We start from the raw sequence: 21277 nt of genomic DNA on the forward strand, positions 1-21277 counted from the left end.
CAGGCAGCACTGCGGCTCTCAGGAGACAGGGCGCGTATTCCACAATGTCTTCAGCAATGGGTGCCTGCTGGGGCTCAGGCTCCTTGGCAAAGGCAGCAGTGCAGCTCTTGGTACAGAGATTTTCACCACAGGGTTTTCATTCAAAGTACGTCCAGGCACCGTGGGATAGCTACGCTCTATCTCCACAGGACTTGTACGCCTTCTCCCCACAGAAGTTACATGGAACGACGAGCCGGATCAGTGGATCCAGTAAACTCATTTCTGTCCTAGTTTTAAAGGGAAAAAGATGTCAAGAAGTACACGTGACAGCTGTTCAGGACTTTATGCTATGGAAAAGCAGCTGTTTCCATTTCTCTTAGAAGTATTAGTCATTCTTAGAACGGGAACAAGTATTAGGCTAATAGCTTGTGCTTTAACCCACGGAAAATCCAGGTCACAGAGATGCAATGTGGCCAAGTCACAGCTCGACGGCCATGCTCACATAGCATTTGCTCTCATGGAGTCTGGAAATGTTTATGACAGGAAGCAACTATTTAATGATGTTCTCAGAGAAACCTGACATCTAACCGATAAAATGGATGGTAGCTTTTAGGGGAAACGAAGTTTCCAAATAGAGAAAGTCCAAACAAGGAGAAAAAGGAGAAATCTTTCTGAAGTGCAGAATTTGAAAGGAAGCTTTATTTTTACTTTCATTGAAGGTCATGCACAATTTGGAAATAAACAAGCCCAAGTCCTAGGACAAAGCGCAGTGACCACTACCATTCCAAGTCCCACCTCACAGGAAGTTAATTTAAGTTTTAAGGTATTTCTTCTGATAAACACTTTCAGATTTTCTATTAGTACTTTACTAGGTGATTTTAAAAAGTGATCATCTAGATCAATATCTATCAGTATAGAGGAAGAGGAGCACAGACTGTGCCCCGGCCCCCCTCACACCTTTAGAACATGAGTCGGTTGTGCATTTCTTCTGTACATGTTACACACAGTGATTCCTTCTCCTGCAACAACTGCCTGGCTGTGGCATGCTGCTCTGGCTCCTGATGATGCTTGAGAGACATATATGTATAGATATGTATATATATCTATACGTATATATGTAAATTTACACACACACACACACACACACATATATATACATAAATATTTTTTTGTCATGAGAGCTAGGTGGCAATGCTGATATGTATAGACTTTTGATCGATATTTAAGTGTCCATTTAATAGTTCAACTCTGAAAAAGCTTAGTCTCTCACAATGAAAATGCAATGAATTGTTCCTAAGAAAGATAGTGTCCTGATGGGCTGGAGAGGTGGTTCAGGGGTTAAGAGCACTGGCTGCTCTTCCAGAGGTTCTGAGTTCAAATCCCAGCAACCACATGGTGGCTCACAACCGTCTGTAATGGGATCTGATGCCCTCTTCTGGTGTGTCTGAGGATGGAGACTGTATACTCACATACATAATAAGATAAATAAAATCTTTAAAACGATGGTGGCCTGGACCAGCAGCCAGCGAAGAGGTTGCAGGTCATGAGACAGTTTTTTAGTTGATTTTATAAAATCATCAGCCACTACCTCTGGGCCAGGAATAGTTCTGGCAAACCAAAAGGAAATCATTATTGTTCGTTTTATACAGTTAATTTACCTAAGTCAACATCCCTCTTCCAAGGGAAAAGGAGCTGATCATACTTGTCTTCAGAAAGGTAGTCACCAACAGCTGGGGAGATTGCCATGTGGCTGGGATCAGTCCCAGGTTTTCTGCTGCAAGGTTGAAGCAAGACCTGACCACCTTCCCAGGCACTGCTGAGCCAGGTGGAGTCACTCACTCTTTGGGAGTCTGCCTAGCTCCTGCTGCCTGGCCAGTGCTGGTGGGCAGGACAGGAAGCTCATAGGAACAAGTAGAAAAGTAAAGGCACGTCTGATCCTAGAGACAGGAAGTTCCCTCAGCTGAAACACGGAAGGACTTGTGAAGCAAGACCTACTGTCCTTACACCTTGCTGCTTTACTCCCTTCTTCCCACTAGACTGTCTTCCACACGTGCTGCCCAGCACAGCAGAAGCTGCTGGAATACTTGCCGAGTACTGAGGATGCTTCCGACACCTGATGCTCCAAAGATCTGTGTGCCCCTTCAGCTTGTTTTACTTACACTCTACTTCATCTTCATTCACATTGCTCCACTAGTAGATGTGGTACAGGGGAGAAGGCAGAACACTCACGCTTTGCTGTGGTGTGGTGTCTCTTTGACTTAGTGGTGACAGTCTCTAGGGTACTGAAGAGCCCCGAGGCCACTCCAGTCTAGAGGCCACTCCAGTCTACAGCACTAGGGCTTCACTTGCACCTTACTGGCTCCTCTGTGGAAAACTAGTTTGACAACACAACAGCACCCACACACTTCATCCTGTGACCTAGGAGTCACAGAGGCGGGTGTGGATGATAGATGCCTCAGTGCAAGCCGATGTCGCTGGCCTGAATTTAAGCTATCTTTGTCTCTAGACAGAAAAAGAAAGCCCCATTGACTAGCTCTTGCCTGGGTTTCTGAGACTCATGGAGCCCAGGTTAGCTCTGAAGTCCTCATCCTGTTGCTCCCACCTCTCAAGTGTTGGGATTCCTGCTTCTTTTTTCACAATATGTCCACAGCCATTACAGGTAATGGTAGAAAGCTCTTCTATCTGCAACTGACTGAAAAGGAAGAACTCTGCTGTCATATTTGCAGCTGCTGGGGAAAATGGCTCTTGTGTCGGCCTCTGCAAGCAGTGGAGGGGTGAGGGTGGAGGATGCTTGGCTGGTCCTGGTGAGGTCTGCTGGGGTGGGCTAACTCTTGGAAAGGACTGGTTTATGCAACCTCAGTAGCACATAAAAAAAGTAGCTAAGCGCAGTCTTGGCAGAGGAAGAATTCTTCCAGCTGGCACAGGAGCCACAGAAGGCTGGCATTCCTGCAGAAAGGATCTTCTGCCTGTGCTGGGTGGAGGAAGACCCATATTCTTCCCAGGGACAGACAGCACCCTGAGCCTCTCTGCTTGTAGTAATTCTACATCACTCACGATACCCCCTCCATGCAGCAGCCCCTGAGAAGCGGCAGACACTCTGGAAAGTGCTAGCCCTCTACCACAGAAGCGTGCAAACGCCACTTGTAAGTAAGTTCCTTGGCAGCACCCGCTTGCTGGCTTTCCCTCCACTCTCTGGCACAGGAGTTGATGACAAAGCTGTGTGACAAGGGAGTCTTGGGATATCAATCCTCCGCTACATGGCATGGGCATCCTTGTTAGGAAAAGCAGCTGTTTCGAGGAAATGGTGTTTCCAGAAGCCTCAAGTTCAAGCGCCACACAAAGGCGGCTCCTTCTACATCACGCTAAGAGCTCGACAGACTCAGCTGACAGAACAGGAAGGTATAGGCAATGGGAAGGAAACAAGGCCTCCAGAGAAGTCGAGGCCCAAGAGTGATGACGACAGAGATGACAACACACGACTTCCACTTAGGCCTTTGTATGGATTAAATATTTTACAGGCACCTAGCACCCCTACCACCTTCTTTCCAGGGAGTGCAGTGAGGCTGTTAGGGGTTCGTGAGTTGTCTCATTCCACAGCTTATCAGAGGTGCTGCAGAGGACTCGGCTGATCTAGTTCCAAAGTCTAGGCTTTTCCTACAGAATCGCACTCCCAATCTGGAAGGAAGCAGTTTGGTCTTTCTAGGGGAGGGGTGCACACCTGTCTCCACTGAGCTACAGGTCTGAAATGAACCCAGTGGGGTAGGACGACACACCACACAGTTGTGATCTATGGGCCATGAGCGAGTGTGGACAATGAGGACTGCGAGTTTAGGTTCTAGGTATTCATTACTACTGAGCAGCCTCTCTGAGCTTCAGTTATCTCATAGGCAAAATGAAATTAACAGCCAAAACAGTTATTTTAGCAACTAAAGTATGCAAGTTTGAAAAGAGGCAATAACTATGATCAATCTGTAACTTTACATGGAAAGTTAAAGACACGGGCCAATGGAAGAAAGAAACCATGACCTCAAATGTTACTTAACATATTATATACAGACAATAAAATATTCCATGCTGCTGGGTATCTTCCTATGCTATTCTTTGTTTTATTGGCTTGAGAGTCTCCCACTAACCCAGAACCTCACTGTTTTTTGTTTTTTTTGTTTTTTGTTTTGTTCTTTTTTTCGGAGCTGGGGACCGAACCCAGGGCCTTGCGCTTCCTAGGCAAGCGCTCTACCACTGAGCTAAATCCCCAACCCCGAACCTCACTGTTTTGTGTAGACTGACTAAGCAGCCAGTTCTTGAGATCTGCCTGTCTCTGCCTCCCAGTGCTGAGAGGCATGTGTAGCACAACTAGCCTTTAACATTGCGAGATAGGATTTGAACCCAGCTCCTTGTGCTTACAGGGTAAATGCTTAGAACACGGAGTCGCTTCTCTAGCTCCCCACTCTCCAAGTGATCATTAACTTCCGTAGCCCTGAAAAGCTGCGAACCGCACACACAAGATTCTGGTGCTTACTGCTACATCCCACGGCTAACACTTGACTACATTTGCTCTAGGAAGTATTTATCCCACACCCACATCTGAACCAAGAGACAGATACTAGTATATTTAGAACACTCTGTAGTTAAGTAATTAGAATTCAATGTTTACAATTCTCTTTTTACTTTTAGGCACAATTTGCACACAGTGGTATGCACAAACTTTACAAGTGCCATTTGCTCACCTGTGCTTGTGCAGCCCAGCCCTTGACCCACGTGGACTGTCAACACACAATCTAGTGCCCTTAGCCTGGAACGCTTTCAACAGCCTGTCACAACGAGGACATTCTGTGGTTGAGAAATATTACACAGAGCTTAAAAATCTAATTTCATCTGTTTCAGGTTATCAAAACTCACCAATCGTGCAGGTGCATCTACATATACACACACACATGTGCACAGGTATGCACACATATTCCCCATTCATGGTAGTCACAACCATAAAAGCAAAAAGAGGATACAGCCCACGTCACAAGATCATTTTTAAAGGTTAGACATAAAAATGTTGGGAATACTGTAAGTTTCTAATGGACATCAGAGTCATTTTGTTACTTCCTCTCTACCTCTTTCCCCCTAATTTAAAGATGTTGCTTTGAAAAAGAAAACAGTAATGAAGTAAAAAGAAAAAAAAAAAAACCCAGTTAAATGAGAGATGTGGGAAAAGGCACCTCTGCATAGGCAGTCCTCTCCCAATTTATCCACTCTGACTTCAGCTAATTAAACATCCGTCTCAATGGCCTCCTCGGCAAATTAGTCATCCCCACTTTGTGACACTGATTGTTGGTTGCAGCCTCTCCCCACTTGCTGCCATTCCCAGAAACTTGTAGGAGTTTTCTCACCAGGCACATGGCAAGGAATGATGCAGGGTCCCCATTAGCCCCCTACAGTTGCCCTTGGTACCGGTGCTGTTTGTAATGCTGCCAGCCATGTCCTCAGACATGCCTTCCCCAAAGAAACCTGCTCAGGGGTGACAATTCTGTCTACATTTCTGAGTTCTGAGTATGATGCACTTTCTAAGTACATATAGCAGATGGAAAGGAAGTATTAAATAAGCATTTCGTTGAAAATCTGTTTTACGATAGCTTTGTTAAGGAAGGAAGGAAGTAGTACAAGGTCTCAAGGAACTGAATTGAATTCTGGTGATTCACCAGATCCTCTGAGCACTGAGGCTTTGTGAGTGGATCAAACCGTCAGAAGGCAAACAAGCAAAGTTGCCTGGACTGATGTGTCCCCTCTACACTGCTGTGTGTGCATTCACTCCTCTTCACCTGCCTGGGCAGAGGGAGAGGGAGAGGGGGAGAGGGGGAAAGGGGGAGGAGAGGGAGAGGGAAGGAGAGGGAGAGGGGATGGGGAGGGAGAGGGGAAGGGAGAGGGAGAGGGGAGGGGAGGGAAGAGAGAGGGAGGGGAGGGGGGGAGAGAGAGGGAGAGGGGCAAATCCTAGTTTGCACTATAGGATATATTTTCTGGGTAAGATATGGGAGCAGATACTTAATCTATATACTTCAGGAGTGGCAGGACTGTGTAAACAGCTTGAGAGATGATTTGTTTGTCTCTCTTCATGTGTGTGTGTGTGTGTGTGTGTGTGTGTGTGTGTGAGAGAGAGAGAGAGAGAGTTTGAATGTGTTTGAAAGTGTGTGTGCATGTGTGAGATGTGGAAGCCAGCGGTCAGTGTCAGGTATCTGCCTCGTGGCTCTCATCTTTGAGATGGCTTTTGCATTGAAGCCAGTTAGGAAAGTTCCAGGGATTTTTCTGTCCAGTACTGGAGTCACACGGGTATATAACCATGTCCAACTTTCATGTGGGTGCTGGAGATCCTGAACTTAGGTTCTCATGCGTGTGTGTCAGCCATTTTACCAAACATCCAGCCACTCCCTCTGCCCTCAATATTTCCAGTAAGCAAATCATTGATAAGCAATCCCTTATTTGGCACAAATATACAATAAATTGTCATAGAGGACTGTTTGCTTCATGTTTTGTATATTGAAAAGTTAGAAATAATCTAAATAACTTAAACGTTAGGTTAAACACAATTAACTAGAATGATAACAAAGGCATTAGATCATAAACACATCCAATATCACATACACATCTTTCATTTATCATGAGCTGGTCTGACGGATGAAATGATTAATTAAAGGCATTGAATCCATGCCTTTAATCCCAGCAGGCAGAGGCAGGTGGAGCTCTGCTGAGTCCCTGGCCAGCTTGGTCTACACAGTGAGTTCCAGGCCAGCTAGAGCTACATAACGAGATCCTCTCTTAAAGAACCCAATACGCACATAATTAGTAGAATGAGGGCTAACAAGATGGCCTAGCAGGTAAAGGTGCTTCCTGTCAAGACCTGGCAACCTGAATACAATGCTTGGGACCCACTTGAAGACGGAAGAAGAGACCTGATTCTGAAAAAGTTGTTCTCTGACTCCACATGTGCACTACAGCATGCACACGTCATACAGACATGTGCAAAACAAGTAGTTCTTAAAGTTTTTTCACAGTAAAACAAACACCAGGTACTATATGTGTCCCATATATGTGTCCACAAAACGCAGTTCATGTGCCTATCTGTATATGAAATGAGTAAAAAAGCAAAAGGAAATTCGAGTAAACTACAAACTTTTTGCTGGACACACCTCCAAAATCTTTTCCACAGTATTTAGCCGTCGAGGTTGGCCTCCACCTCCAACTTCTGAGCCTGGCTCAGGGGCCCAGGCTGCACCTTCATTGCACTCCCATGTTCCCAACCGTACTTCAGCTCCAGAAGGGAAGTGATATTCTGACTGATGTCCTCCTTTTCCTCCCTGAACACAATGCTTTACATCTCCCAGGGCTCCATCATCTGCTATAGAGAGTCTGTCTTGTATAAATGCCTCACTTGTCAATAAAGCCAACGGTCTACAGCTTAGGAAGGAAATAGAGGTGGAACACGGGGAAGAGAGGGAAGCCAGAAAAGATGTGAGGAGATGGGCGCATGGTTCCTAAGCACAGGTAACCACGAGGGAAAACGTAGGTTAAAATAAATGGGTTATCTTTAGTTATGATCTAGTCAGAGTAGAGCCTAGCTATGTGGCCAAGGCGTTTGTAAATATAGTTTGCGTCTGAGTCTTATTTCCAGGAGCATGGGCTGGGAGGTAGAAATGGGACTTGAGTATAATGGTTTGTTGTCCTGCTTCCTCAGGAGACTGCAATCATGTTTCCCCCTCAGGTTCTGCAGTCTCTAATCTCTCTGGCACAACACACACAGTGAATGTTTGAAAAGAAACCCTTGTTAGACTGCCCTCTTGCCATCAAAATAAAGATCAAATTTATCATGCTTCACGACCATGACCTAGCCCCAAATGAGCATGCTACCCTCACACTCACTAAGTTCTTCCTGTCCCTCCTCACCGTCATCTAGCCTCTAAAAGGCATATTCTGACGATCTTCTCTGATGCCCTAAGACTGGCCCAAGGTCCCCCGGGGTCTGCTTATCCTGTTCATGGTATTATAGCTACCTGTACACTGGCTGCCTCCTTAGCTAGTCAGCAAGCTTCGTAAGCGTCAGGAAATCGCTAGTGCCTACACTCACCTGCTACATCATCAGCCCTAATAAATGACCCCACCTCCTCCACTCTGCCTTCACCATTAGGGCTCTCCTAGCCAGATCTGGACCCGCCCGGGCTCACGGTCTCATGCATGCTCTCTGAGTGCAACTCTCCTGCTTGAGACGTTCTTGTTTAGCCTCACAGCAAAGTCCTAGCTAACCTTCCAAAAGATGTCAAAGATATCACTGCAGAGCATTTCTTCTGGGCCTGTCCCACCCCGTAGTTTTGGCACTGTGGTTCCTAACCTGCGGTACATCTGCTAGGAGACTTACTCCATTTTAATGTCTCCTTTCCTGTGATTTTCCAGTGTGGAACTGGCACTGATATAGCACTTGATGACGTCTATAAACCAAGTGGCATCTCAGAGCCATGCCTCGCTCAAATATGTATGGTGTATGGATGAGTTTTTATTCAGCCTCCTCTTGTGAGAGCTGAGGGGTGTGAGGACGAGAGGGTAAGGGTATCTCACAGGCGCGCCACAATTCTCTCATCCCTTGATCTTCTCAGCAATTCTACATCAAGCCGCAGCTCTCCATCCATACGCACATTTAGTGCAGTCTTGTTTCCTGAGAGCTAAAGCGAAGTCCCCAGCGAGCCCAGGGAAGTGCCCTTGTCGTGGAACTGTTCCCACCTAGGTCCTACCACAGCTACTGCATCTTCTCTCTTCCTTTCATTTTGCCTTTTCATTAATCTAATCCGTGCTGCGACTGCCCTGGATGAAGAGAATGAATAGATTTTGTAATGGAAAAGGAACGTCTGAAAGATTAGCGACTAGTAGGAAGAGTAAGTGCTGGTCAAACGCAGTCTTGGCGAATGATATATTTCAAGTCGCTCTGATGTGGCAGTTGTGAGAGCTCATAACACCCTTCTAAAATAATTGGGTCTCTAAAGTGGTTCCAAAAGATTTTTGCTTGACATAAATTCTCTAAATTTCCAGGCTTTCTGGATAAAATAGTCGACTGCAATGCCATCTTTAACGTGCTCTGCTCTATACTGAAGAAGATCCATCAGGAGCCTCAGAGCACTCCAGACAGAGGGAAGCTCAGGTGAGATGAAGCAACAAGATAGAGGCAGAGAAGGTGTCGGGGAGGAATATTTAACTCCGAGCTTCTTGCCCGGGGCACTTCTGAGTTGCACATCCAAACACCTAACAATCCTAATTCACGCCAGCATCTCACGGCGTCACCAGACACTGAGTGCTGAACCTCTATTTCTCACTCAGCTCCCACGCATGAGTGGCATCACCGTGATTACTTAGTTTTTCATAAGGAGGAAAAGTTGTCTGCAGAAATTACTACCTTTTGCAAAAACAAACAGCCACCATTAATTAGATGGTCCCGTGTCCTCTTTCTTCTCAGGAATGAATATCTGCTACAGCGTGGGAGACCGCGCATTGGTCCCTGGCTTACAGGCTCTGGGTCTCTGGCCTACAGTTCCATGTGAAGTAGGACTCACTCCTATGCAGCAGATACTTGTACTCACGTGAGTCTCCACAGGTTCAGCACAGAGCACTCCTGCCTCACAACTGTTAAAAACCTGACTGTTATACACGTGTCCTGCCTCTTGTGGTACTGAGCATGGCACGCAGGGCCTCACATGTTCCCGGTAAATGCTCTACCACCACGGGGCCCCATCCCCAGTTGAGTTTTCCCTTTCTAATAGGGCAGATCAGGCCAGGTGTATGTTGCTTTAAGAAAGCTAGACATAAAGCATTAGAACTGACACCAATACAGACAAACTGTGCAATTACAAAAAGAATTCCTGGCTTTATGTTGAGATTCACCACGGGGTTCCTCTAAATGCTGCTCTTCCCTAGTGCATTTAGATCTCACAATCAACGAACATTTCTGTTTACAGAATTTTAAATTTGTTCTCCCATTAGGGTTCTAATAAGCAACATGGTACAAATAAAAAGAGTATGGTGTTTGAGGTCAAAGAAGCCTGGGCTCTAATTTAGGTTTGCCATTCATTTGCTGTAGAATCTGGGGAACTAGCTTCCCAGAGCAAGGGAAAGTGGGGCCTGGAAGCTTCTGATTATACAGCTCCTGATGCCAGAGTGCTGTGTTTCCCTCCCGCTTCCTTTTCTGACATTGCATCTGTAAAGCACCTCCCACCCCTACCCCCACCCCCAGTGCTTTTGCAGCTTAAGTGTGGTGGGGTCTGTAAGGCCACAAAGACATGCAGGGTAACAGCTCTCAGCTCCCTGTCCCCCAAAAGACACTGCTTCTTCTGCGAAGACCAACTCCTTCCTGTCACATATGCCCCCAAGACATCCCTGATAAATAGCACATTCATTTATATTCAACTTTCTGAGCCTGTCTGGCATGAATGTGAGGCCTCCTGTGGCTGAGGACACAGGCTCCGATGTTGCCTTCTCCCTGCTGAGGTCACTGTTGGACCTGTATCTGTCAGAGTGTCATCCTCTGGACTGCCTTCCCTACTAATTCCCCGTTCCACCCTTTCTTTGGGCTCCCCATCTCTATGGGTCCTTTCTTTTCTTTGACCCTGATGTATCTCATAATGATATGAATTTGGATTTTATTCTGAATGCAGATAGTTGTCCTCAAAGGATTTGGAGCAGCTATGATCACATTCACAGTTTACAAGGTGTCTCTGGTGGCTGTGTAGACCATAGGTGAAGGGCTAAGAGCAGTGGCAGGGAAGTCAATCGGGGGCTCATCAGTGTTCCAGATGAAAAGTCGCAGTGATAGGACAGTCAAGATCTGCTCTATAGGTGAGATTCACCAGTCTTGCTGGTTCACGGCACGGGGAGCCTGGTGCTGGATGTGGCTGTGTGACTAGGTGCGCAGTGGTGCTATTGACTGTGTGAGCACCCGTTTTATGTCTCTTAAAGGTCAGTCTCACTGGAGCTTCAGTTAAGTCAGCCAGACAGCACAGAAAGCTGGAATGCTCTTTACACAGAGATTGCAGTGCCCTCTCTACTCAAGTCTCCACAGTGTACATGTGAAGGTCCCTGTTCAGATGTCCACATCTGAGAAGGGAATTCCTCAGCACCCCTCTTGTGTGGCGCCGTCATCTCCTCTGCCTGTGTTCTTTTTACTCTCTACCCCTTATGTCTCCTTTCCCTCTGGAGTGTGAGGGTGTCCTTGGCGAATGCCTTGTTGCGCCCCCACTGCCTCCTTGCACTCAGGCTATGTCTAATGAATAGGGGAGCATGATGAACAGATGCAGATACAATACAGCTACCAGTGCACTCTGGGTCAGCATGCAGGCTATACATGAATGTTTAGTGGGGAACTGAAGACCCAGTCATCTGTCTGCCACACAGAATCCCCTGCAAGGTCTATGGCTGCCGCTTACTTCTACCACCACCGTCCCCTCTACCACACAGCAGGCAGAGAATGCTGTTTGGGAAGCAATGAGTGAACGCACTGCCTCTGACACTTCTCTAGGTGAAATCTTCTCAGGTATGCAGAAGAAACATCAAAAGGCCATTAGTACTGTAAAAACTTAAAAAAAAAAAAACAAAAAACAAACAAAAAAAAAACCCAAAAACCCTCAAACTAAGAAAGTATGCGTACATTTCAAAATGCAACAAAGGGGTAGTTAACGAAAAGTTAGCACGCTTTTCTGTTCCTTTCAGCAGGTAACAGAAAAACAGCCTCATTCACAGTGAGAATGCCTACAGAATCAGAACCTCTATTTTGCTGGCCAAATTCTACTAAGTCTTCCTCTTGTGGCTTGAGAGGCACTTGTGTTTCCGTGTCAGTGAGAGTCTGAAGTGACCGGCTTCCATCTCAGAAGCATCTCAGTCACACCAGCGTGCTGCAGGAGGCTGTTGACAGCTGTGGACAACAGTGTTAAGGCCAACAAGAGTAAACAAGATAGTAACAAGCTCAAGGTCACAGTCATCAGGGTGATCCTGACAAAGGGAGAAGCTGCCTAAGGCCTTTACTCACTAAAGGACAAGTCAGTAGCCTTTACGGACTAAATCCCAGGATCTGGCAGTGACCTATCTTAACTGTGCCAAAGCTCTCCCATCCAAATGTTACAATGAGTGAGCTTTGTTTACTGTTTGCTTTAGCTGTGTGCACTTGCCACCAATGCAAGGGGAGTCCAGATGTCAACGAGGTCAGTGATAATATGAAACTTTAAAAGAGACATTTAAAACTAGGATCTAAATGCATGCTCTCCCAGAGATCTGACTGGAACTTGCTATGAAGAGAGTTCCACAGGCAAGGACATGGATATTAATGGGAACCCCCCTGAGGTGTTCATTGATAGCTTTGATTTGATGAAATGCTGAAATAATGACAAACAATGAGAGTCTAGACTTTACAGAAGTAAGGACTGGTTATGACAGTTTATCCTAAAAGGCAAATTTTATTTGAAAGCCCCAAAGGTTTCCTTTAACAAAGCCATATATTTAAACTGAGGTTTTGTGGGTTTTTTTTTTCCCCCTCACTAGCTAATTTTTTTCCTTAAAACAAACAAACCAACCAACCAACCAACCCAAAAAAACTGAAAGTAAGCAGAAGAGGAAAGACAAGAGTTTTAGGTACCAGGAGTGCCATTAAGTCCACACTTGATTTAATAATGGGATCACTCAAATTCCCCCCTTGCTGTAATTATTAAATGAAGCATAGGTCAGGCTAGAGAAAGCTGAGGGACGCTAGGTGTGTGAGGAAGGAACTGAAGGGTTCCTCAGGCTTCGTTCTGGATCAGCCTGTATTAGTGAACAGTTTGGGAAGCACAGACACCCACGGCGCTCACGGTGCCCATGGCGCTCACCTCACTTGTCAACGCCTCTCCCTTGAGCTCAAGTGGGACCCAGCAGGCTAAGGCTGTTTGAGGAGACAGCTAAACACGCAAACCCGTCCCAGCCACGGGGTGCACTCAGAGTTCTTGCAATGCCCGAGCAGGTCACTGGGCCAGAGCTCGGCATGTACATGTATTCTAACTTGACATCTTCCCACCATGTTCACAGCCAAGTTCTAGGACTAACGGGAAAAGTGTAAGTATCTCTTAACTACACGTGGGCAACCATGGTTTTTACTAAGTAAATGGACTTCCCTATGTCTAAGAGGATTTTTCTTCTGAAAAGCAGCTCATTCCCCAGTACAAAGTTCAAACCACAACATGAACACCACCTCTTCTGTGCTAACCCTAAACAAATCTTTGGCAACCTGGTGACTCTTCTACTTCTGACCAGACTCTTAAAGCAACTAAAATGGTTTATTCTAAAATGCTTCTTGACTTAAGAAGATGGACAGCAGTATATGTGAATACCAATCTCAATGGGCTTCAGTAGCAGGGATAGGAATAAATAACCTAGCTCATTGTGTTCGAGATAACAAATCCCAAGCGTTTGCCAAGGAGATAGCAAAGACTGATGAAAATGGCAGGATGTATATACAAAGGTGGGCACAAGGAAGCACACACCAGTGTGTGCATACCTGAGATCGTGATTAATGTGGATGCTGGGGACAGACACAGATAAACAAACAGGACTGGATAGAGATGGCTGCAGACAGAAGGAAGGACATTGGCTCAGCTGTATCCCTGTAATTTGTTGGGGTTTCATGGTCTTAAAAAAAACAAAAAACAAAAACAAAAACAAAAACAAAAAACCAAAGAATTCACTGGCAATACAATTTCTATTGAGAACATTGAAAAAAAATTCTGTCTCATTCCTAGAGAACTCAAAAAAGGCATTTTTAGAATGTAGAAAATTTTATTACAAAACTCACAATTACATAAAAAATGTAGAGAATGAAGACCCCTGATTCTACAGAGGGAATGAATGCTCATTAAATACCCTTGAGTATCTAAAGCTATTTAAAAGCTATTAGATTGGCACCTGGAACCCCCAAACATCTACTCTCCCCTGGGATAGAGAGGCTGTGCCTCTTCAATCATCCCCTAAATGCAAAGAGGTTTGACCCCCATGCAATAGATAAAAGTCACCCAAAAACTGAACAAAAGAGGTGTTTGGAAAAGCAGAGCACCATTCATCCCGGCTAACGACTTGTTCATTATGAGTGATGATGGATAAAGACTTCTCACGCTGAGATGAAATCAAGATTTATATGCATTGTTTCCTCTCCCAACTTGTGGGAAGATCATCATCATTTAATTCTATCTCTGCGGCCAGTGATGGGCATCCAGAGAGCTGGTTATCAAACGGCGCAGTCAGCTGGCAAAAGCCGAAACGTGCAGTTGGCACATCTGGACGGAGCCGCCACAGCCGAGGGTGAACAATGACTCCTGGCAAGCATCCAAATTGCTTGCAGACGCTAGCAGGTCTCATCTACAACCGCCCCTACCAGCATCTCTCTCTCTCTCTCTCTTTTATGAGAATCAGATTTTCATTGCTCCATTCAATTGCTCTCCTCTGCCATTTTTTACAGCTCTTATCGTTCCCCTGGAATATGGCCTTGAGACAGCTCATCCGTGTCCTTCACTGTGTTATCTCTTCTAACTTTTATTAAAACTTCAGCTTTCATCTGAAGATAGCTAATTAAATCTGGAACAGATTATATGCCTCCTCTTAAAAAGAGAACACAACTATTTTCTTCAAGCTGAGCAATGCCCTCTTCCTTTCCAAAAGGTGAGCTCAAAGGTATTTAAGGAGTCTCTTCACTTACGAAGAAGCTATGATACTTGACTTGCCATATATGGGTTGACTTTTAGTATAGTAGTCTGCTATAGATAAATCTTTGAATTATTTTTGAGAATAACCGTTTCTTAATATTAGTAATATTTGTGTTCTAAGTCCTTTAAATATCATATCGAATAGCGCAAGCCTATTTTCTACAAGAAAACTGGATAATGAACAGTTAGAGATTAATAGCTACATGGGTATACATCAAACAATTTATCTTTTTAAAACCATCTTTGTGAAATCACCCTCATTTAGCAAAAATGCAGAGAATGTCCTCCTACCCCCATTATCCTGAAGCCTAGTAATCAAAAATATTCCCATGTAAAATGCGTGAAAACATGAAATTAGAAGCAGTAGTTCAAGTTTAAGGTTTTGTTTTGATTTCTGTGGTGCTGGGGAAGGAAGCCAGGACCATGCACACACTAGGTAAACATTCTGCCACTAAGCTATGTGTCTAACTCCTTGGTTTGGATTTTAAGACAGGTTCACATTAACTAATGGTAAACACAAAGAGCTCTGTCTTAATGTACTACAAACTATTAATGATGAACTGCCCATGACTGACTTGAACATGCTTGTCTCACATATGCCACTGACCCAATTCTTTCTGAGGCCCAGAAGAAGCTTTAAGCTACAGGCTTGCTAAATAGCCTTCTAGAAAGGATATCCAAAACAATGTAGTCAGACATACATCTCTCTCTCTCTCTCTCTCTCTCTCTCTCTCTCTCTCTCTCTCTCTCTCACACACACACACACACACACACACACACACACACACACACACACACACACACACACACAGAGCCTTTTAATAAGCATTAAGCCTTGATGGCCGTGGTATAATTTAACTAAGCACCTGAAATTTTCTGGGACCCTTTTCTTCGTTTCAGTGCCTTGAGTAAGATCTCCTTCATGGTGACCTTCGTGTTGTCCACCTGGATGAGGGAGAACCCATGGGCAGCATTTCTGCGGAAAAAGACAACAAGAGTTATCACTACAGCCTTCACCACACTGGGAAAAGTTCAAACAGTAGTACAGAAAGTGCCCGAGAATCTGCCAGACGGCGGTGGTACACAGCTTTTATCCCAGCACCTGGGCAGCCTGGTCTACAGAGTGAATCCCAGGACAGCCAGGCTACACAGAGTAACCCTGTCTTGGGAAAACAAGACGATAAAAACACCAATCCCCAGGCATTTGTGAGGGCTTCTAATAGAAGTAGCATGAAGTGAACCCAGGGCAGGGCTTCTGCAGGATTCTCTAATTCACTGCAAAGGGAACCCGGTCTGCCTGTGTCAGAAGGAGCCAGATTCCCAGTTCTGGCTTGGGAGCCAAACCCTGCAGCAAAGATTGACAACTGCCAGAGCCTGGTTTATGTCGGCCATGTCACTACAGGCAGACCATTGTCACAATAAGCCTCGCAATACCCAGAGAAAAAGGAAAGGCTCTTTTGAGCTGTCTAGTAGAACGCTGGTCTGCCGACCTGTCTTCTGTTGTTATTTTGGTTTGTTTTGAGACAGGGTCTCACTATAGACCAGTTGGACTCAAACTCGGAGAGCTCCGTCTGCCTCTGTCTCTCTCCTGGGATTAAAGGTGCCCCAACATGCCCACCCCACCCGGCTTTTAATATACAGTCTGCGTATTCTTCACTAGAAATTACTTCTTTACCTGGTTCTACAAAGTCAAACAAAATATTAGTTTAAGCAAAATAAATGTAGACAAAATACTAACACTGCTTGCAAACTTCTAGTCAAATTAGGTTGAGAAGAATTAATTTAGACTGAAAAAAAGGAAAAACAACAAAGACACAAACAAATAAACAAACAAATGAATGCTAAACCCAAACAAAAAAAAACCCAAAAAACCAAATGACAAAAACAACAACAACAACAACAACAACAAACCTCGCCCAAAACCAAAACAAACAAACACTCAGTAGCCCATCATTTGGGTGAGCTGTCACTTCACAGAGAGTGTTAACTGTAGTGACAAGTGTCACACAAAAATATGCCCATACCCCCCTTTGGGTACTGGAACAAAACACACTAATTTCAAGTAACTCATGTAAAAATGGGACCCAAATTTCCAACTACGGAACATGAAAATTGCTCCAAGGAGTTTGGTCACGTTCCCATTTCCCCATAAGAATCTCACAGGGGAACACGGCCAACCCCAGCAAAGCTTACTACTGACAAGAGATCTGAAAGAAAAGCCAAGCCTGGGAAAGCTTTCCGGTGACAGAAGAGGCTGGGATGAGGCCTGGAGCCAAGGTTAGACCATCCAGGTGGCTGGCTCTCCACAGGGCTGTGGGCTGATCTCAAAACCAAGGACCCAATCTGTCTCCCTAACACAGAGACACAGAGTACACAGCACTCCTGTCTACACAGCTTGCTGGTTAGTCCTCAACGTTCCACTTGTTAAAAAGCACAAAGCTGGTGTTGCTCTGGCCAGCACAACCATCCATTTTAACTTGCTCAAGGTTCTTGCTGTCGAACAGCAGGCCTGAGAACTGTCAGGCTAATTTTACTGAACACTTTGTTACTGAATCATGCCTGAGCTCCAGCCATTCTTTACCTCAGAAGCTGGACCCCATCCCAGAACAATCTTTAAAAGTTTATTTTACTGATCAAAGCAAAATAAGAAATAGCTCATTTTAAAAAACTCTATTTTGGGAGAGATGCTGTAAGTGATACTTTGGCAAGAGTACTGATATGTAAAGAGCCTTGTGCATTTAAAAACTTGCGGGTGTTTGCTCTGGCACTAGGCCAGTGAGTGTTGGAACAAATGCCACTCAACCATACTCAGATCTGCCTTCCCCGGCTTTCTCCTCAGAAGTCAGTATGTCCTCCATCTGTGACAATATGTTGGGTGACAGATGAGTAGGGCCAAGAGGAAACACAAGTTCTTGGGGATTTGCAAACTAGTACTGGCCCAGGCCTCACGAACTCTCGTCCACCAGGGAGCTACCTGAACGATGGTGGAGTTAGCCTGTTTATAAACTGGCTGCACTGGTTCCTCTTCTGTGGCCGGCTGATAGCATCATTCCAAGCCACTGTGCTCAAGTTTTTCAGCAAAGAGCAGGGTAAAAGCTTAACAGGCAGTTTCATATCTGGACTAACTTTCATAAATTCAAAGTGTCCTTTGAAAAGGTTTGAAGCAAAGGAAAATCCCCAGTCTGTATTTTTCTGTCATTTTACCAAAACATACCTGGGTGACAAGGTTAAAGCAAGCAGAGGAAATCCCTGGCCCGTCCCTCCACAGGCCTTACTGATAAATTGTGTAGCAGAGGAATAAAGGATCACCTTCTGTATTTTTTCATTACACTTTTCTTTTGTTACAGAATACATAAATCCATTGTGGCACAATGTAATATGTATCACCATGCTACACCTGCGGACGCTTCCGCGTGGCTGCCATGTCTGTGCAGTCAGGAATGATAAGTGAACCACCCGTGAATGTTAACGATAGTGATCATTCTGAGGTAACTCGGCTCTCCATCTTCCTTTACAGCCTCCGAGCTGAAGCCAGGGTAGCAGGGTTCATGAGAGGAAAATGAAAACAACAGTGAAGGAAGGAAGGAAGGGCAAGGGAGCATCGGAAGCGGATGCGCGTTCACGGTGTATGCTGTCTTATTCTGGGCTCAGGACAGGGCATGCTGGGGACACAAGCAGAGGCAACAGAGACCCTCTGCCCCTCTGTGGATTCTTATACAGGTCTAACACGAAACTCCACGTCAGAGAGCTGACTTACTGCCATCAGCAGTACTTCAGCCAACTCAAAGCTGGGCCCTATCAAGTCTGCTAAACCACCGAAGAAAACACGCATGGGGCTGTTAAAGGAGGTAGCTCACACAAGGAGCTCAGTTCTGTGCCTGTGAGAAGCCATGCAGTCACCAAAGAGGCTTCTGGAGGAGGGGAAGGAGCTTGAGACATAGTCTGGCAATGTAGCCCAGATTGGCAAAGAGCTTGAGACCTTCCTACCTTAGCCTCCAAAGCACTGGGATTTTAAAGTTAGGTGACAGTTTTAGACTTACCACAGAACTCTGACCCCAGCATTAGTCCTAGAGAGTGAGTATTTCCTAAGCAGTAAACCGAAGGTGACTGGAGACCAACCCAGGAAATAAGGACACAGGTCCTCATACTGAAGCATAATTCTCTGGATACCAAGAGAGAGGGCAGTTTATTGGAGAGGAATGCACACAGGTTCTAAGTGATGTGCCCTGTGAGTGCAATGGTATAGTGAGGCTCCTTCCCTTTAGAGCTGTCACAAGGATAAAGCACACAATGGATGCTAGGCACCTGGTACTGGGGTGCCAAACAGTGGGAGGTATTTCTTAATGTGGCCTAACTCAGACCCCAAAAGAAGAGGCCTCATGCAGTCCCGCTCTGCTCTGGCTCCAACAAAGACTGTTTACTGGGAGGAATGGAATGGATCTCAGCACCCATGGCAGCTTGGGGGCATTAAACTGTGTGATGAGCTGCTTGGTGGCATCATTTAAGGGCACTGTCAGCAAGTAGCCTTTGATCCAAGCATCAAAACCTCCCTGAAGGTCAGCATTCTGGGCTCAATGTTCAAAGCTTTCCAACTGACAGAGTTAAACTCAGAAGCAGTGTAACTTAATGGCTTTGAGGGACAGCAGGCAATAGAAACAGTTACATTGCAGGGAAAATTCAGTGAGAATTAAAGAGTTTTAAAATCTATATAATATACACTCACAATTTAACAAAAGTAACAGCAGCAACTACTGCTTATTGAACATTTACTATGTGACCAGTACAATTTTAATCTGTTAAGAAACTTGCATTCAATCATTTAATCCTAAAAGAGCACATATACAATTTCACAGAAACAAGGCTGGAGGCATCAGGAAAGTCTCCTGAGGCAAAACTCAAACTCATACTATTTTGGACAGAGAACTTAACACAATGGCCTCTAACCTATGTACGATCTACGGTAGAGAAGGCCAAAGAGGCTTACAGATGACTGCTTTCTATACTGACATAAGAAATACAGTATACCGGGTTTGGGGATTTAGCTCAGTGGTACAGCGCTTGCCTAGAAGCGCAAGGCCCTGGGTTCGGTCCCCAACCCCAAAAAAAAAAAAAAAAAAAAAAAAAAAAAAAAGAAATACAGTATACCTTGAAAGGAAACTGTACTCTTAGATTTTTATTCAACCCTAATTTTAATAAGGGTTCTTAAATGCTTTAACCTCCCTTCTAGCCCATCACCTAGCAGAGGCAGTGGAAAAGAAAGGTTATTAGGATATGGTGAAGGTGGACCTTTTTAAAAATGGTTCTTTGGAGCAAATCCAATCTGTGTTGTCAGGAAACCAGCACTTCAGTTTACAGGTCAGCAGCAGCAGCAGCTTGATCCACTCACAAACACTTCACAAATATACCACCCATAGTTCAGTAGTGTCGGGATAGCAACCGTGACTCCGCAATGGTGGCACGGCCTAGCAGAGACAGCCAGCCAGGCCTCAGCTGAATCAGCAGGAGGTACCAGGACCACCAGGGATAGCAGGAGAAGTTCTTTGCCATGGCCCTCTCACAATCCATTGAGTCCTATTTATACTCCTCCAAACATCATGTGTCCTCCACAGGTCTTGCCTCATCATGTGTCTTGCCTTGGCACGTGAATCCTATCAGCTGACATCACTCTGCCAATCAGCCCGAGTCCACAGAAGTGTCAAGAAACCACCAGCACAGCACCAGAATGTTTCGGGTACGTTTCTCTGGAGCTCTGACAAATGATGACCAAGAGACAATGAAAAGCACACCAATACCACCCAGCATCATCGGCCATCTGTGGGCCCTTCCTACACTACACATCCTTTCACCTGTGTCTGCTTCAGCAAACATTCTTTGACACGACAAACTTTTCAAAGAAACCGTGCTTCCTGTGTCTGCTGAGTGGACTGGGCCACAGCTGAGGGTTGTGTGTGGTGTTTGCTAGTGGACTGGACTGAGAACAATGAAGACTGGAATCTCCCCAAAGAACTCTTTGTAAACAGGCCCACTTCCCAGGCTCCTAATAACCTTCCTTTTCCATCACCTTTGGTAGGTGGTGGGCTAGAGGGGAGGTTGAACCCTTATTAAAGTACGCTGAGAAAAATATATGCCTATAATACCCAATTCGCCACACCCAGGGAGAAGAGTCAGAGGAGCTCCCTCAGGAGAGATGTCTCAGCTCTGTATCACGCCAGTGGAGAGGGAGCAATAAAACCAAAAGGCAGCAGAGCACGCCAAGCTGTAGAATGTAATAATGGCTGGTCTGAAGGGAAGCTTCGCCTTGGCTGGGTAAACCATATACTACTCTGACTCCGTTCCCTCACCGGCAAAATAGGATGATAATAATTCTTGGACATCAAAGTGTTTATAGTAATATCTGTCATATAATACTTAATAGGTAATGACTAACATGCTAGTCATTGATTGGTCTTTATTAAAAGTGATATATAATGTTCAGGTACAGTAGCAAACACCTATCACTCAGCACTTGGGGGCTAAGGATCTTCAAGTTTCAGGCCAACTTGGCCTACCTAGTGAGATCC

At 45.2% G+C, this 21277-nt stretch overlaps 1 protein-coding gene across 7 annotated transcripts in view; it reads right to left on the reverse strand.

The window, feature by feature from the left end:
- The window catches only part of Mapkap1 (MAPK associated protein 1), a 205588-nt gene that overhangs the window by 70235 nt on the left and 114076 nt on the right, over positions 1 to 21277 (reverse strand). For all 7 annotated transcript variants that reach the window (XM_032902686.1, XM_032902683.1, XM_032902688.1 and 4 more), the window contains one exon: positions 15584 to 15693. In XM_032902686.1, the coding sequence (XP_032758577.1) occupies positions 15584 to 15693 (110 nt within the window). The remainder of the gene's footprint in view (positions 1 to 15583; positions 15694 to 21277) is intronic.

Source organism: Rattus rattus, chromosome 5 (genome assembly GCF_011064425.1).
Source record: "Rattus rattus isolate New Zealand chromosome 5, Rrattus_CSIRO_v1, whole genome shotgun sequence".
NCBI classification, from domain to species: Eukaryota; Metazoa; Chordata; class Mammalia; order Rodentia; family Muridae; genus Rattus; species Rattus rattus.